Source organism: Lissotriton vulgaris, chromosome 2_1 (genome assembly GCF_964263255.1).
Source record: "Lissotriton vulgaris chromosome 2_1, aLisVul1.2, whole genome shotgun sequence".
Lineage (NCBI taxonomy): Eukaryota > Metazoa > Chordata > Amphibia > Caudata > Salamandridae > Lissotriton > Lissotriton vulgaris.
In genome coordinates, this window is record NC_141687.1 from 167,325,770 (window position 1) to 167,345,684 (window position 19,915).

At 40.5% G+C, this 19,915-nt stretch overlaps 1 protein-coding gene across 1 annotated transcript in view; it reads right to left on the minus strand.

Moving 5' to 3' along the window:
* HSF5 (heat shock transcription factor 5) overlaps positions 1 to 19,915 on the minus strand; it is a 1,034,495-nt gene that overhangs the window by 319,566 nt on the left and 695,014 nt on the right. Inside the window, exon 5 of the mRNA XM_086958490.1 lies at positions 18,955 to 19,132. Within this exon, the coding sequence (XP_086814616.1) occupies positions 18,955 to 19,132 (178 nt within the window). The remainder of the gene's footprint in view (positions 1 to 18,954; positions 19,133 to 19,915) is intronic.

Below are 19,915 nucleotides of genomic sequence, written 5' to 3' on the forward strand. Positions count from 1 at the left end.
TACAGTCAAATGCTCATTTTTTCATGTGCAAACCTTTTCAAATGAATTTTTTGTATTTTGGGTGGGATTGTAAACACATGCGTTAGATATGTTTTAGTGCTTATAATTTAGTAATGTTAAACATAATAAAGTGGAGTGGGTGTTGTATATGAATTCAGGACTATAGTGTAATTTTCCCGATTCATGCCCATATATAGGTATAAATCACCCTATCCTTATATAGGCATAGAAATCATAACTATATTTAGACTTAGCCGATGCAGTCCAAATACGGCATGGCTACTTCCACTAGTTCTGAAAATCCACAACGATTTCTTGAAAAAACCCGCCTTCAGCAGTCAGGGACTTCCACTTGCTTGAATATTGATTTATCCAAGAACTGATGGAGTTTTCAAAGAACTGAGTCTTTGATGATGTTATTATGCCCAACCTTACGTCAAACTAGGCACCTTCAAGGTATAAATATGTCCACACTTGTCCAGGCAAACACACAGTGGTTTGGAGCAGTTCGACTATCTACTTGTCCGAAGCATCTCGCTGAAGCAAGTGCTGAAGGAAGCCGACCCTCCAGCAGACGCACTGAGAGAGAAGCTGTCTTTTCTCTTGCTGAGAAATCCAGCTCCAGTGTTTCCAAACTACTCTTGCGGGTTGTTGGGAAATCGAGTCCTGAGAGAGAGATACCAGACCTCCTTCATTCTAAAACCGAGGTACCGAGCTGATTAGACCCTTAGAGAATTCTTGGATTAGATTCTAGGCAAATACTGAAACTAAGCTACACCTCACTTACTTCTTCCCTTGTACTAGACCTAGTTTAGGTACACCGGGGTAAGCACCAGTTGAGTACTTTTTAGTCTTTATTTCTTAATGTATGTATTCTATGTATTTTATGGCTTAGAAACCATACCATGTTTTTACAGTATTATTTTATAATACTCTTCGCACTGTACGCATTGTACTTTACAAAGAGTTTTACGATTGTAGCAGTTCATTTCTTCTGCATGAGAGAGAAGACTGTTCAATAAATACTTTTTATTGAAAACGCCTGTCTCTCTATTTCTCAGCACCTCTGGTGAAACGAAGCATGCACGATTGACTGAGTAAAATAACTATCTATTGTTTCCGCGCCTCTAGAGATACATTATTGTTCTTGGGAAACAAAGTTGTTATGTTTATGCGGTTGTCAGAAACGAATTGCTTCTTGTGAATTCGAGAAAGTTTCTAGTGACCTCTGAGCTAGCTGTCACTCACAATTAAGTCTAATATATTCGATAGAGACCTAGTAGTCCTCAGTCCTACGTCAAATCTATAGTATATGTTATTCCAATGCGCAGAGCCTATTGGGAAGTTAGGAACTACACTACAATATATCTTCAGAAGAACCTTGAGTTTGTATCCCTTGTTTGTTCAAATCTTGAGTTTGAGTTTAAATCATTTCTAAAGCGTGCGTACACCTGGCGGTTTCATGGCGCTGTAGTTCACTGAGCCTCAGAGAGTGGGGAGGTCCGAGGGACATGGGGAGGAATTATTGTGGGAAAGCCTGTAAAAAGAGAAAGGTTTTTAGTGCCTTTCGGAAGAGAGAGTATTGGGTGGAGGATCTGAGGTGGGCCGGGAGAGAATTCCAGAAGGTGGGGGCGAGTGTGGAGAATTTTGAGCCTCCCCATTTTTTACGCCAAAAACGGGGAACAGTCAGCAGGTGTTGAGAGGATGAGCGCAGTTCCCTTGCGGCGGCATAGGCTTTAATCTCAGATGAGATAAAGGCAGGGGCGGAACCTGACTGATCCTGAAAAGTGATGCAGCCCATTTTGAACTGGGAGCGTTCACGGATAGGGAGCCAGTGCAAGGATTTTAGAAGCGGGGTGACGTGATGGGATTTGGCCAAGTTGTAGACTAGACGAGCGGCCTGGTTCTGAACCAGTTGTAGCCGTCGTACGTTGTATGCGGGAATGCCGCAGTATAGGGCGTTGCCAAAGTCTAATCGAGAGATGACCATAGCTAGTACAATAAGTTTTAGAGCAGGGAAGGAGAAGAAGCAGGAGACCTTGCGGATAGTGCGGAGTGAAAGGAAAGAAGAGGACACCATTGAGCTCACCTGGGAGTGCAGAGTGAGTTGATCGTTAAGCTGAATACCGAGCGTTTTAACGGCGGAAGAGGGAGAAGGAGGGGGACCAAGGGAGGGGGGCCAAAAGAGGGGGGACCAGGGACTGGTGCAACCACCTGTCAAAACCAGTTCGGTTTTGTCCGGATTTAATTTCAGGTGGTTGTAATTCATCCAGTCCCGGATGAAGATCATAATAGATTGAAAGTTAGACATGGGATCAGGAGATTGAGATAGGGAAAATATAAGCTGGGGGTCATCCGCATAGTTATATACGGAGACCTCCATTTGCTGAAGAGCATAGATGAGGGGGGCTATGTATAGATTGAACAGTAGTGGGGAAAGGGAGGAGCCTTGAGGGACCCCGCATGGAACCTTACGTGGTTCAGCCGAGAAGTCGCCCAGGCGCACCGCTTGGGTGCGGTCCCTTAGGAAGGAGGACAGCCAGACCAGGGCCGAACCGCCGACCCCAGCTGCCCCAACATGGGAGAGTAAAATGGAGTGGTCCACCGTGTCGAAAGCGGCGGAGAGGTCAAGGAGGACCAAGGGGAAGGTTGGTGTCCATGCCTTCTCTAAGGTTATCGAGGACGGATAACACCACAGACTCGGTGGAGTGAGCGGGGCGAAATCCGGCCTGACGGGGGGCTAATACTCGGTTTTCTTCCACGTAGGCGGTGAGCGCTCTGGTCACATGTCGTTCCAATATAATGCCTGGATAACCTCATTCCTGTCCAATCGCTCTCAAACGGTCTCCTTGGGCCCCTTTCTTTCCGATGAACGATCCATCATCTCGGGGGTACCCCAGGGTTCCATTCTGAGCCCCCTCTTTTTCAATGTATATATGGCCCCCCTCCTCACGTTGAACGAGTCACATGGGATTCTCGTGACATCCTACGCTGACGACACTCAGCTTGTCGTCACTATCGATAAAAAACTTCCCGATGCTGCTATCAGATTCCAAAACTGTCTGTCAGAAGTCTTTTCTTGGCTTTTCTTGGCTTAATTTGCATCATTTAAAATGTAACAGCGCCAAAACAGAAATAATTCCTCTAGGTACATTCTTTTCCCCCAAAGACTGGTGGCCTCATAACTCCGAAGCACCGCCAAGCGCGGTTGCTTCAGCCCGCAACTTGGGCGTTCAATTTGACGCTTCCCTCAGCTTCGATGAACATGTACGCATTACCGCTGGGCGCTGTTTCAGCCTGATCAGGCAATTAAAGAAATTTTTCAATTTTCTGCCCATCACAGCCAGGAAATCAGTCGCGGTGGCGCTTATCCTCTCCCGGCTGGATTATTGTAACGGCCTCCTAGCAGGCATCAAGAAGTCCTCTCTGAAAAAGCTGCAGAGTGTCCAACATGCAGCAGCCAGGCTTGTTTTGAAACTCCCCCGTAGGTCCTCAGCCTCTGCAGCCCTCAACACCCTTCATTGGCTGCCCCTCCATAAGAGAATCTTATTCAAGCTCCTAGTCACTGTATTCAAAGCAAACAGGGGCTTGGGTCCATCTTACCTGACCAAGCGCTTCCAGCACTACATTCCTATCCGCTGCTTGAGGTCATCTGGCGCCAATTTCATTTCGGAACCCCGCATAAAACTAAAATCCAAGGGTGGAAAGACCTTCTCCCTTCTGGCGGCCAAGGCATGGAACCGTCTCCCCCCCAACCTCAGGCACGCACCCTCAGAAAGCCTATTCAGGAAATTTCTGAAAACCTGGATTTATTCTCAGTCTGACTCCTCAGTCCTCGCAGCTATTTGATCCATGCACCCCTAGACGATCTTCTGTGTGCTCAGCGCCAAGATGCTCCCTCCGGAGCGAAAGTTAGTGCTCTACAAATGCCAATAAATATCAAATATCAAATATCAATACTTTCCCTAAAAAGGGTAGTAGAGAGATAGGACGATAGTTGACGGGAGCAGAGGGGTCAGCGCCAGGTTTTTTAAGGATGGGAAGAATTATAGCTGTTTTTAGAGTTGGGGTAACAACGCCCTGAGACAGGGAGCTGTTGAGAAAGGTGAGCGGGGGTAGCACACAGGTCGTGAAGATGTGCCTGAGGATGTGAGCAGGGCACGGGTCTAGAGGGGATCCTGAATTGACCAACGGGAGAAGGGAAAGAAAGGATTCTTCCGTTAGGAGGGGAAATGAGTCAAGACGAGCCTCTGCAGGAGGACAAGGGGGATTGAGAAAAGAGGGAGAAGGGGAAGGGATATTGGCTTTGATTTTTGCGATCTTGTCCAAGAAGTAGGTGTTCAGGGAGTCGCATAGAGACTGTGACGGGGGAGGTTTGATGGTGGTTCTATCGGAGTAAGCAAGATTGTGGACTGTAGAGAAGATTTCTCTGGGCTGGTTCTCGGCGGCTAAGATTTTCGAGGAAAAGTAGTCCGTTCTTCCTGCAGAGGTCTCATTCAAAAATGGCAAAGTGGCACCAAAGGAATGCATGACAACATCATCCAAACAAGGGACTTGTGCCAGAAAATTTTAATGGTATTAGTTACTCTTTTGCTAGGAGTCTGAGCTTGGTTCTCCTTTCGACTGTTGGGTATGGTTTGTCCCGCATGGTGCCTAGAATAGCACCGAGGAATGCTGTAGTCCTTGACAGTAGGAGTGAACACGATTTCGGATTGACAGTAAGGCTCAGTTTGTTGAACAGGTTCAGTTGCTGCTTGATGAGAAGGTGCTTTTACCAACCTATCATCGAAGTATTGGAATACCTGGTGCTTTTCTGTCTTCATTATGTAGCTAATGTAGCGAGGCCTTTCGTAAAAATGTGAGTGGTTGATTTTAGTCCAAAAGGGAGAATTTTGATTGATAGTGTGTGCCGGCCACATCAAATCTTAAGAATTTGTGGTGTTTTAGGCAAATCGGGATATAAAAGTAGGAATCATGGAGATCTAATTTTGTTATATAGTGTACATGGTTGAGGAGCTGAAGGATGTTCTAAAGAGTAACAATGCAAAATGATTGTTTTTTTAAATATTTGTCTAGATCTTACAGATCCAAAATGGGTCTCCATTTTACCGACCCATTCTCTTCTGGTTGTGGGGAATGTTTTCTATAGATACTTTGCTGCCATGGTTAATATCTCTTATTTGAGAATAAGGAGATGATGCAGGTTTTTTTTATTTGTGGAGACAGTTTGGTGTTTGTTTATTGGATTCAAAAGTATGACTATTGGTCATTAGATCTAAGATCTAAAATCCAACATATGTTATTGATGGCCACTCTTTTAAATATTTAGAGATTCGACCCCCTGAGTGTCATTGAGGACAACATAAAAGTGGAAGGTGCTTTCACTTCATCACTGTCTTTGTCAACTATTCCTTTATTTGGGACCTTGTTTTCTTCTCAGTTTTTCCTTGGTGTAGGCTGCTAGTAGTGGCTGCCTGTATAGTTATTGAGGGTACTGCAGTCAATACTGCTGTCGAAAGGGCTGGTACTGCTATGTTTGATACAGCCTTCTGCCCCTTGCTTCGTGAAAGTGCATCTGTCTGGGCTGTAAATTACCGAATGACCTTTCCCAAATAATGCCACCTGGTCATATGACATGTTTAAGATGTTTCTTTGGACTTTCGGGCCTGAGAGTATTGGCCTTCAACCATCCATCTCCAGAGATGAGACCACTTCAGCCAACTGATGAAATTTTGTAGAAACAATCTCCATCACACAATCTATTATCCCTGATAGAGTTCTTTCACCCTCTTGTAGGATATTTTTTGCTTCAGATTTAGCATCCTCTGGTAAACCATTCATGCATGTTGTAATGCCTGACCACATCTGTCAGTTGTAGCTAACAAGGATAGCTAAGGAACTGGCTGCTCTAACCATAATAGCCAACATAGTAGAGAAACCTTTCCCTGTATTGTCTAATCGCCTACACTCTCTATCAGGTGGCATAGAGATGGGTGTGGAAGGATTTTTAGATCAGAATTAGGCAGCTTGTGTTTTCATTGAAACTGGTTTTCAGTGTCCAATGAAACAAGCGGGTGTGATGGTTGCAGAATTATTCATGACTTTAACGCATCGTCCCAAATGAAATTCACAATAGGGATTGCTCTTACTGACTTCCTAGAAGACTCTTTAAAACCATATAAGAAACAATTGAACTATTTTGCAGGCATTGACAAATCAGAACTCTTTGCCACTCTTTCCAGCAGATTCTGGAATACTTCAAAGCCAGCAAGACGTGAATTCACAGATTGTGGTTAAAGTAGCAATGGAACTGAGAATAAATAGTCATCTCATTCATTAGGCACATCCCGATACTCCGGTACTTCACCTTCTTCTCTTTTTAATCAGTGGACTTATTCTGATCCACTGGGGGAATAGCAAGGCTCGACCCTGGTGTTATTTTATGTGTATGTTGAGTTGGGAAATTATGAGGCGTTTGCTGACTAATTGGTTGGACATCAGAGATTGCGAAGACCTAAATGGTTGTCTAGGTGAAGTATACTTTGGATGCTCTAGAAACCTTTGATAATAGCCCTCCAACATAAGGTTTAAGTCTCCAGCTAAAGCTCTTGGCACCTGCATGATGCCTACTTGAAACTGCTGTCAGTGTAGGGTTGGTAATGATCCATACATTGGATGGGTTTAATAGCACATAGTTCTGTTTGAGAAGAGTAATAGTCCTCCTCTAAATATTCATCACCTTCCTCTTCTTATTGAAAATTTGCGTTTAATTCTAAAGGAATATCAGCAGGTCCAAAAGGCCCCTCTTCTGAATCGTCCTCATTCAGAAAATGACTTGGAGCAAGAGGTGATACCTTAATGGGGGGAGGTATGCTCAGGCTTTAATGGGAACAATATTGTTTTCCCTTTCCCTGAAGGTATTTTATCCCTTGCAGAAGATGTATTCATTGATGTGTTCGGCCATTTCCTCGTCAGTGTTGCTACTCCTGTTGTCGGCGGTGTAATTGTCTGTCTCTTTGTTGACAATGTAGTTGATCCTACCATCGCCAGTATGTTGTTGTAGTCGAGGTGGTCATATAAGTAGATGAAATTGTTGTCAACGGTGCAATGGTAGATGTGACCCTCAACATCGTTGCTGTTGTTGATGTTGTCTTCATAGACTTCTTTTAGTTGATATTGCACTTGTCAAGCTCAGGAGGCCCCTGCTAGGGTGAGGACCTTTAAGTTCGATGAGAGCGGATAGCCGAGGTCTTCATGGCCTTCCTTTACCAGACGTATGGGCGACCCCTTCCAATAACCACAATGTGCGAATGCTAGGAAGAGCCTGAGCAGATAGTGACTTCCATAAAAAGCCCCAATATGGAGGAAAAATCCAACTTGGTAAAAAATCTCCAGATGGTGGAAAGATGCTGGAGCAAGAAACAGGGCTACAGGAAGCGGCACCAACCGGAGCAGGACAGTAAGGCACTACAGGACTGGAACCAGGACTCAGTAAACAGCTTGGAAGCAAAGAATCCCTCAACAGGACTGATGAAGCGTTGCGTCGTAAGGGTAAAGCAGTTCTGATCTCCTTTATGTACAAAAAATCACAGGAAATGACATGAAATTTTAGAAGAAAAAGTTTAGCAGATGTCGCTGAGTCTTTTACCTTAATAGAGGGATGAAGGCAGTAAATGGAACCCTTATGTGGATTTTTTGAATGGAGCCTCTTTTTTCCATAAGTACCACAAGGCCTGAAAAGCCTTTTTTAGTAGACTGATATCCTGGGTAGCCTCTGTAGAGGTTAAATGTAGGGGAGCTCATAGAGACTCCATCACACAATGTGTGGTAGAAAATCTGTGGGAAGGAAACCTCTGAGGGGAGTGTTCTATAGGGTGCTGCAACCCAACTTGATTAGCTGGAGTTTGATTCTTTTTTTATGATGTGGATAAGATACTGGAGTGAATGTTGTCTAGCCCTTCTAGACTATGTTTAACATTGTACTGCTTTCTAGTTATACAGCGGGACTACCACTTCCTTGACAGAATGATTCAAGCATGTGAAATTATGAAAGATCTAATACTAGAGTTTTACCTCTCCTCTCTTCACTCTTGATGTCAGAAAAGTCTTGAGATTTTATCTAGAAAGGACCACAATTTTACATAATATTAACTAGCTCTTTGTCAATTATGGCCCTCTCTGTATTGGCATGGCCTTCTCCAAACAAGCCATTGCCAGATGGGTAGTCCTGTGCATTGTCCTTTATTAGCATTCAGCCACCAAACTCCTTTCTGGCAAACCTAGAGTTAATTCTACACGAAGGAAGGCAGATACTGCAGCCTGGTTAAGGTATTCCCAGTAGCAAAGATTTAAAAGGCAGCTGAATAGGTCTCTAACTACACTTTCACTAAACCCTAGTTTTAATATGAGGAATCAAGAGCTGACAATTTAGTGGGCCAAGCTGCTATTATGAATCTCTGCAGATTAGGCTCTGACTGTTATTAAACCGTTCTTTTTCCTGCTGTTTGCTGTCAGTGTGTAAGAATATCAGTGAAAATCCTCAAATGCAGAAGGAAATGTTACTTGTAATCTTAGTTCTACATCGTAGGTATCTTCAGTGCAGTAATAAACAGTCTATTTAATGCATGATTTGTCTTTGCAAAGTGAAGATTAAAAAATATCATTACAGCCTAGGGTTCATGTTGCTTATTTATTCTGGTGACATTTATACAAAAAAAGGAGTAAATGCTACATCTTGTGTGAGTAAAATACCCAGGCACATTTTTGAAACCAGCTAGCACATGAAAAGTGGCTCAATCCACATTAAAGAAATGATAATACACTATTGCTTGTACACATTAGGATACAAATGTAATACTTATTTCAATAACATGATATTCAGTAAAATCAATACATAATTATACACAAAGGGTAAAAAGGTTATTTATAACATTATAGCATATGCATGTCTTCAATCATTTAAGTAGTTCATTAATGTAAAAATTATTGGATGGTTTCCTGTTTCATGTCTACGCGTTTCGACACATGTACGTGACTTCCTCAGGACTGTACCATCGCACTGTAAAAGATATTTTAAAAAAAGATAATTTTACAATATTATATTGCTGTGTACAAAACAACTAGTATAATGACTTTTGTAACATGTGCTAGATATTGGTTGTGTACATAGGTTGATAATACCGCTTATAAACATCTTGGTGCTTAAACAGAGCTGCCATGGACTACATAAAATACAAAGTATAACCATGTCTTTCATTCAATTTTCATGTATACCATTGATAACAGTTATTCAATATAGCCTGTTTCGTTTGTAGTGCTATACTATTCATTTCCTTCTCATGATTATGGTATATATATCTCAGACGCCTAACTATGACAGAATAAAGACAGATAAAGGAGAGAAAAAAGAACCCAACCTGGTTGATGAGAAAAGGCAACAGAAAAGATGTAAGTGTATTGAGGTTAAATAGATAGCAGTGTGTTTGTTCGATAAGATAAAGATGAACAGCCATAAGGTTTTGGCTCCACATTAACTGCTATGGTACTATCCTAATCTTCGTTATGCCACATAAAATATAATTTATATGTGGTATAATGATAGGAACTATTCTATCTAGATATGATTTCAGCATATTTTATTGTTGTCAGTAGCCTAACTTTTCTAGCTTTTCTAGTGTTATCCTTATATCCAAGTGGTCTAGGGAATCTCTTTTTTTCCTTTTATTATGCCTCTCTTTTAGTTTTTCTATATATTAGACATTCATGTCTAAAATAGACATTCATGTTTCTAGATATCAAAAAAGCTTACCTAATTAAAAAAGGACAGGATTGATAAAAATAAAGTAGATTCCAAGATGCCGTGTAGGTCGGTATGAGTATCGATAAAAGCCGGATCTGCATTGTGGAGACATTATTCAATGATTAACTCCTGAGACTAAAAAGGATGTGGTTGATAGTCACATTTAATAAGTATGCTTACCTGACTTTAGAGCAAAGCTCAAATTGACTAGATTTTCAAACTCAGTATGATGATTAGGTGGTCACCTAGATTCAGTAGGCTACTTCATATAGCGGCACAGGATTATTTCAATCAATTCAAATATTTAAGATCACTGTGAATGGATAAAGTGAACCCAATTATTTAAACAGTAGTGTTATTTTAAAATCAATTTATTGGGGTGAACATTAAGCATTTTTATTTCCTAAAACATGAACCTTCATTTACTGCAGTTGGTCACCGTATTTGTGTTCGATCAGTCACGTTGGTTAATTCTATATTATTCTTATTCATAAAAATGCAGGAGCGCATATCTGCTACTTCAGAGTTGACTAATTACTGGACCACTTTATTTGCTGCAGCACATGTTCTTTGCTACTGATGTATAAAACGAACGAACCGCTATTACAATAGGTAGGATTTGTTTTTTTATTTATATTATTTTTTATATATTGCACACATATTCATTTTATATTCTCTTTTGTATACAACAGTTTTATAACGTAAAAATGTTTCTCACATATTAACATGAAATATACAGATTAATTGCCTGTTTACTCTATTAACTTTACGTTTCCTGCGTTGTTTGTCTTACCGCGTATTGCGGGATATTCCTAATTTCCCTTAGATTTCAGGCCGTATTCGTTATGTATCCAGTACGAGTTAAAAAGGCCGTGGTCACACACCTATAGAAAAGCAAGCATATGTTCACCGGTCACCGGAGGTGTACAGGATATATAGCGATTTTACTTCAGAAACGTGACTCTATTATTTACCCACCTAGTCTTTCGCAGTGCACGACCTGCTTCAGTGATAGCCACAGGTTTCTCCCAGCGGTTTTGCGGCACTTACGATCTAAAACAACAAAGCATGCAGCGCTAGCGTTATGTCCTAAAGATTAAGAAAGGCTTTATGCATTTAGTGTATGGCTGCAATCTTTCTTACCTGTATTCGTATTGTTCAAAGCGGACCGCAAATGGCGGCGTTACAGCGGTATCTGGTATTTCGGCAAAGGGTTTGTCTAACGGTTTCCCATTGGTCTTTATATCGGGACAGCTAATTTGTCCACTTGATGATCTCATACTTCTTAAAGCGACATGGCTCTATGTAGCTAAATGTCCCGTTTTTCTCAGTTGGCAGGAATAAGATCTTTCTAAATAATTTATAGAGATGTTCCTGGATTGTTTATGAAATATTTATTTTAAATCTAATTTGAATTTGGGTACTGACTGTTTTGAAGGGGAAATGAATTAGAAAATAAAATGGGTCAATAAAATAAATGCAGACGGCATACCTACCATTAGTATCAAAGATGCAGGGGTCATATTATCAGAGGGGCTATGTATTTACTTACTAATTTTATCATGTATCTAAATTGAAAAGATAAAGAGGCAGAGGTATCTATCAGTTCTTATTATAATATAGCATTTATCCACGGTAGATCAGTATTTAACCCATGGGTAAATGTATTAAGAGTAAAGATCCAGTACACCTCTCTTTTTTTCCTAATTTTGTCTCCGCCGTTCTTACTGGTCATATGGATCTTTTCTAAAAATGCGCCAGCGGATCTGGGACGGGGAATGATAGAAGTCAGAAAAATGGGACACTAGTGGTGCGGTCAGTTTTTTTGTTTTAATTGCAGATCTATGCTCTGTTAAGCGGAGTTTCATAGTTCTTGCGGTTTCTCCAACATAACCTAGGTTACATAGACATAGTAACAAATAAACAATGTTGGTGGTATTACATGTCCATAGTTCTTTGGCCTGTATTACTACTTTATTGAAAGTAAATGTCTCACCTATTATTATGCCATCACAGGACTGACATGAACCACACATGGAGGTGCCCTTAATGGCATTTTCTCCATTTAGTGATTTCTGTATAAAGGGGACATTATTAGTAGTTCCACTGAAACGTGATCTAACCACTAGATCTTTAAGGTTTTTGTTGCGTCGATGCGCAAACATGGGTTTTGGTAGTTTAGGTTGTGTAGGTTCCACATTTAATAAGAGCCAATTTGAGTTGATGATCTGCCTAACTGTGTCATTTAGAGGAGAATGTTTTGTTATACAGACCAGCTTTTGTTCTTTCTGTTGTTTATTTGAATTCAGAAGAGCATCGCGGTCAAAATATCGAGCTCGCTTATATGCCTCACGTATCAAACGATTTGGATATCCGCGAGCGAGGAATTTCTCTCTCATTTTTTCAGCCTGAATGTCATAGTCTTTAATATTTGTGCAGTTTCTCCGCACTCTCAAAAACTGCGAAAAAGGTATCCCATCCTTCTGATTTCTTGGATGGTAGCTACTAAAATGGAGTAGCGTATTCCTTGCTGTTGTCTTAGTATATAAGTCAACCGTTAGATTCTTGAATTCATTCTTAATGTATATGTCAAGGAATTCCACTTTTGTAGCATCAAAATGTGCAGTAAAGCGGAGATTGCTGTCTGCTAAATTGATCCATTCTAGGAATTCTTTCAGAGTCTGTTCCCCATTGGTCCATATAAAGAATATATAGTCAATAAACCGGTACCAATGGGAAACAGATTCATAGAATGGTGCCATCTTGTTGTGTATATGATGGTATTCAAACCTAGCCATGTAAATATTGCCTATAGATTGGGCCATTGCTGCCCCCATGCTTACGCCTTTTGTTTGCTGGTACATATGTTCTCCGAATTGGAACACATTTTCTTCAAGTACCACTGATAGACATTGAAGGATAAAAGGTTTATTGCATGGAATCTTATGCAGGTCAATAAACCAGCTGGTCGCCTCTATAGCTCCACTTTGGGGAATGTTGCTATAGAGCAGAGGTCTTCAAACTTTTTGATGCCGAGACCCCCTTGTAAAACCTTTTTAGGCGTAAGGACCCCCTTCCGACAAAAGTTTCTAGAAACTGGTACTCCTCATCATCAACTTTTGACAACCATAAATGCGCCTGTTAGACCTCATCACATCCCTCCATCATTCATCCACCCACACTTTCACACATCCATCCATCCATCCTTTCATCCTTCCATCCATACATCCATCCTTCATCCATCCACCCTTCCATCCATACATCCATCCATTAATCATCCACCCTTCCTTCCATCCACCCATCATTCATCCACCCACCTTTTCACACATCCATGCAACCTTCTATCCATTCATACATCCATCCACCCTTTCATCTTCCCATCCATACATCCATCCTTCATCCATCAACTCTTTCATCCTCCCATCCATCATCCATCCACCCTTTCATCCATACATCCATCCACCCGCCCTTTCATCCATCTACCCATCATTCATCCCCCACCTTTTCACACATCCATCCATACATCCTTCATCCGTCCACCCTTTCATCCTTCCATCCATACATCTATCCTTCACCAATCTATCCTTCATCCATCCACCCTTTCATCCATCCATTCACCCATCATTCATCCACCCATCTTTTTACACATCCATCCATCCATCATTCAACCATCTACCCTTTCATCCATCCATCCTTCATCCGTCCACCCTTTCATTCTTCCATCCATACATCTATCCTTCACCCATCTATCCTTCATCCATCCACCCTTTCATCCTTCCATATATACATCCATCCACCCTTTCATTCATCCATCCACTCATCATTCATCCACCCATCTTTTCACACATCCATCCATCCTTCAGCCTTACATCCATCCATCCACCAAGCATTCATCCACCCACCTTTTCACACATCCATCCATCCATCCTTCAGCCTTTCATCCATCCACATCCATCCATCCTTCAACCTTACATCCATCCACATCCATCCATCCTTCAGGCTTACATCCATCCATCCACCCATCATTCATCCACCCACCTTTTCTGTGCCTCTCTCATGGGGGGATAGGGGGGGATCAGTATCTCTCTGCGTTGTCGTCCTTCTTCTTTCCTGCTCACAGGAGGGCATCTCTGTGCCTCCCTGCTGGGGGCGGGGGACGTGTCATGGGACCCACAGCTCCAGGTGCGCAACATCCATTGAACTCAAAGGGCTACACTACAGCCACTCACCCAGCCCCCCCCCCCTCCCCCCCCCCCCCCACACAGCTCCCCCCAGCTCGAGTATTTGAGCCAGGCTGAAACAGCTTCAGGGACACACACACAGTCACACCCAAGTACTTGAAAGGTTTTTAAAAGACCTTTTACTTGTTAATGAGGCGTTGATGTTTTTCACCCCTCGGTGTGAATTAGGCCTCCGCGTGAGCACCTTCGATCAGCCCAATGCCAGGAACTGCCTGCTCTGACAGAATCTGTGACCCCCTTCCCAGGGCTCCACGACCCCCCTGGGGGTCGCGCCCCACAGATTGAAGACCGCTGCTATAGAGGGATTCAACATCCAGTGTAACTAACAGATCTTTCTTATTGTCAAAAGGTAGATGTTCAACCTTTGATATAATTGCCCCAGTATCTAATAATAATAAGAAAGATCTGTTAGTTACACTGGATGTTGAATGTCTATCAGTGGTACTTGAAGAAAATGTGTTCCAATTCGGAGAACATATGTACCAGCAAACAAAAGGCGTAAGCATGGGGGCAGCAATGGCCCCATCTATAGCCAATATTTACATGTCTAGGTTTGAATACCATTATATACACAACGAGATGGCACCATTCTATGAGTCTGTTTCCCATTGGTACCGGTTTATTGACTATATATTCTTTATATGGACCAATGGGGAACAGACTCTGAAAGAATTCCTAGAATGGATCAATTTAGCAGACAGCAATCTCCGCTTTACTGCACATTTTGATGCTACAAAAGTGGAATTCCTTGACATATACATTAAGAATGAATTCAAGAATCTAACGGTTGACTTATATACTAAGAAAACAGCAAGGAATACGCTACTCCATTTTAGTAGCTACCATCCAAGAAATCAGAAGGATGGGATACCTTTTTCGCAGTTTTTGAGAGTGCGGAGAAACTGCACAAATATTAAAGACTATGACATTCAGGCTGAAAAAATGAGAGAGAAATTCCTCGCTCGCGGATATCCAAATCGTTTGATACGTGAAGCTTATAAGCAAGCTCGATATTTTGACCGCGATGCTCTTCTGAATTCAAATAAACAACAGAAAGAACAAAAGCTGGTCTGTATAACAAAACATTCTCCTCTAAATGACACAGTTAGGCAGATCATCAACTCAAATTGGCACTTATTAAATGTGGAACCTACACACCTAAACTACCAAAACCCATGTTTGCGCATCGACGCAACAAAAACCTTAAAGATCTAGTGGTTAGATCACTTGGAACTACTAATAATGTCCCCTTTATACAGAAATTACTAAATGGAGAAAATGCCATTAAGGGCACCTCCAAGTGTGGTTCATGTCAGTCCTGTGATGGCATAATAATAGGTGAGACATTTACTTTCAATAAAGTAGTAATACAGGCCAAAGAACTATGGACATGTAATACCACCAACATTGTTTATTTGTTACTATGTCCATGTAACCTAGGTTATGTTGGAGAAACCGCAAGAACTATGAAACTCCGCTTAACAGAGCATAGATCTGCAATTAAAACAAAAAAACTGACCGCACCACTAGTGTCCCATTTTTCTGACTTCCATCATTCCCCGTCCCAGATCCGCTGACGCATTTTAGAAAAGATCCATATGACCAGTAAGAATGGCGGAGACAAAATTAGGAAAAAAAGAGAGGTGTACTGGATCTTTACTCTTAAGACATTTACCAATGGGTTAAATAATGATCTACCGTGGATAAATGCTATATTATAATAAAAACTGATAGATACCTCTGCGTCTTTATCTTTTCAATTTAGATACATGATAAAATTAGTAAGTAAATACATAGCCCCTCTGATAATATGACCCCTGCATCTTTGATACTAATAGTAGGTATGCCGTCTGCATTTATTTTATTGACCCATTTTATTTTCTAATTCATTTCCCCTTCAAAACAGTCAGTAACCAAATTCAAATTAGATTTAAAATAAATATTTCATAAACAATCCAGGAACATCTCTATAAATTATATAGAAAGATCTTATTCCTGCCAACTGAGAAAAACGGGACATTTAGCTACATAGAGCCATGTCGCTTTAAGAAGTATGAGATCATCAAGTGGACCAATTAGCTGTCCCGATATAAAGACCAATGGGAAACCGTTAGACAAACCCTTTGCCGAAATACCAGATACCGCTGTACCGCCGCCATTTGCGGTCCGCTTTGAACAATACGAATACAGGTAAGAAAGATTGCAGCCATACACTAAATGCGTAAAGCCTTTCTTAATCTTTAGGACATAACGCTAGCGCTGCATGCTTTGTCGTTTTAGATCGTAAGTGCCGCAAAACCGCTGGGAAAAACTATTCGCTATCACTGAAGCAGGTCGTGCACTGCGAAAGACTAGCTGGGTAAATAATAGAGTCACGTTTATGAAGTAAAATCGCTATATATCCTGTACACCTCCGGTGACCGGTGAACATATGCTTGCTTTTCTATAGATGTGTGACCACGGCCTTTTTAACTCGTACTGGATACATAACGAATACGGCCTGAAATCTAAGGAAAATTAGGAATATCCCGCAATACGCGGTAAGACAAACAACGCAGGAAACGTAAAGTTAATAGAGTAAACAGGCAATTAATCTGTATATTTCATGTTAATATGTAAGAAACATTTTTACGTTATAAAACTGTTGTATACAAAAGAGAATATAAAATGAATATGTGTGCAATATATAAAAAATAATATAAATAAAAAAACAAATCCTACGTATTGTAATAGCGGTTCGTTCGTTTTATACATCAGTAGCAAAGAACATGTGCTGCAGCAAATAAAGTGGTCCAGTAATTAGTAACTCTGAAGTAGCAGATATGCGCTCCTGCATTTTTATGAATAAGAATAATATAGAATTAACCAACGTGACTGATCGAACACAAATAAGGTGACTAACTGCAGTAAATGAAGGTTCATGTTTTAGGAAATAAAAATGCTTAATGTTCACCCCAATAAAGTGATTTTAAAATAACACTACTGTTTAAATAATTGGGTTCACTTTATCCATTCACAGTGATCTTAAATATTTGAATTGATTAAAATAATCCTGTGCCGCTATATGAAGTAGCCTACTGAATCTAGGTGACCGCCTAATCATCATACTGAGTTTGAAAATCTAGTCAATCTGAGCTTTGCTCTAAAGTCAGGCAAGCATACCTATTAAATGTGACTATCAACCACATCCTTTTTAGTCTCAGGAGTTAATCATTGAATAATGTCTCCACAATGCAGATCCGGCTTTTATCGATACTCATACCGACCTACAAGGCATCTTGGAATCTACTTTATTTTTTATCAATCTTGTTCTTTTTTAAATAGGTAAGCTTTTTTGATATCTAGAAACATGAATGTCTATTTTAGACATGAATGTCTAATATATAGAAAAACTAAAAGAGAGGTATAATAAAAGGAAAAAAAGAGATTCACTAGACCACTTGGATATAAGGATAACACTAGAAAAGCTAGAAAAGTTAGGCTACTGACAACATTAAAATATGCTGAAATCATATCTAGATAGAATAGTTCCTATCATTATACCACATATAAATTATATTTTATGTGGCATAACGAAGATTAGGATAGTACCATAGCAGTTAATGTGGAGCCAAAACCTTATGGCTGTTCATCTTTATCTTATCGAACAAACACACTGCTATCTACTTAACCTCAATACACTTACATCTTTTCTGTTGCCTTTTCTCATCAACCAGGTTGCGTACTTTTTTCTCTCCTTTATCTGTCTTTATTCTGTCATAGTTAGGCGTCTGAGATATATGTACCATAATCATGAGAATGAAATGAATAGTATAGCACTACAAACGAAACATGCTATATTGAATAACTGTTATCAATGGTATACATGAAAATTGAATGAAAGACATGGTTATACTTTGTATTTTATGTAGTCCATGGCAGCTCTGTTTAAGCACCAAGATGTTTATAAGCGGTATTATCAACCTATATACACAACCAATATCTAGCACATGTTACAAAAGTCATTATACTAGTTGTTTTGTACACAGCAATATAATATTGTAAAATTATCTTTTAAAAAAATATCTTTTACAGTGCGATGGTACAGTCCTGAGGAAGGCACGTACATGTGTCGAAACGCGTAGACATGAAACAGGAAACCATCCAATAATTTTTACATTAATGAACTACTTAAATGATTGAAGACATGCATATGCTATAATGTTATAAATAACCTTTTTACCCTTTGTGTATAATTATGTACTGATTTTACTGAATATCATGTTATTGAAATAAGTATTACATTTGTATCCTAATGTGTACAAGCAATAGTGTATTATAATTTTTTTAATGTGGATTGAGCCACTTTTCATGTACTTGCTGGTTTCAAAAATTTGCCTGGGTATTTTACTCACACATGCTATTTGCCCTGACCCAGGAAATTGATCTGTATCAGGGGGTCCTTGTTGTTTCGCATATTGTAAATGCTACATCTAATATCTTCATTAATTTAAGCACAAATATTGGAAAGAGATATTTCACGTAGAGAAACATGTTTGGCAATAAAACACTTAGATAGATGCACTCTATGTATAAATATTGATAAAGGTTTTACAAAATAAAAGGAAAGATGCAGGGGCCAAGGACCTTTTAAGGGAACAGTGCATGGCGGTGACAGCATAGCGACCAATACAAATTATAGAACCTCATTTTTATGGCTTTTTCATACATGGACAGAACAGGTTCTATCTGTGTATGAGAACTAAACATCCTTGAATAAATGTTCAGCAACATTCTCCAAGGCTACTGTGTTTTCTCACTTTAGCTCTTTCTCTATTTATATTGTTTCTAAATGAATATATCAGTTTTCACCAAAATATCTCCGGCACAGAGTGAGGTAGCAATTCATATGTGTACAAGGGACATCATTCTTACCAGGTGACTTGCCCTGCTGTGTTGAGCCTCTCCGTTCTCTGCATCGGGCTGGAGGGGAGGCGGTTGCTTCTTTTCCTTGTTTGGCACCTGTGGTCACCTCATATATTAGGAATTCGATCTGCTCTTCTGGGAAAGTTGGATCTGAAGTGTCAGACAAATTCTTTACGCTGTGATCTACCTGAAAGAAATATATCATGCTATGCACCATTTATTGTTCACCCTTCACTTCATAGCATTAAGACAGAAATGAGTCCACAAATGATAGATATAAGGTAAACAAACCATGCAACAGATAATCAATACTTGATTTACAATTGAGAAGCATTACATTTCTTCCTTTTACAAGAAAAACCTTAAAAGAAGCTGTTTCTATAGATATACAACCTTATATAGAAGTAAAACTGCACTGCTGATACCAAAGCAACCTACAAGGTTGCCCTAAGGTACTACCACCACCTCCTGAGAGACGCCAAGAAGACTCCTCAAAAATTGGATTTAAGCTAGCTCCAACAGTGGCAATGAGATTTTTGCCGTCATGAAGGAATTCACCACCCCAGAAGCTTCAATCAACTCCATTATATCGTCCCAGGAACTCAGCAACAACTCCCCATACAACTTCAAAGCAAAATTGAAAAGATAATACCTTCAAAAAACAACCGAACCATGAGAACATTATCAGCAAGCTGCACACCGACCACTCGATGGGACATCAAACCAACTGGAGAACACTCACAGGGGAAGACCCCACTTCTATCATGAAAACCATGCACTCCTGGACCCCGCACCCATGTCCACATCACATTTACAACCTTGGAGAACCTGTGATCCGCAAATTGCTCACTCACATTATCAACTCTTCCATCGAGCCTGCAATGTTCCCTGGGACTGGAAGTATGCTGCAGTCACGGCCCTCCTCAAGAAATGGTCAGAAGACCCCAACATACTGAGCTACCTTCCCCCC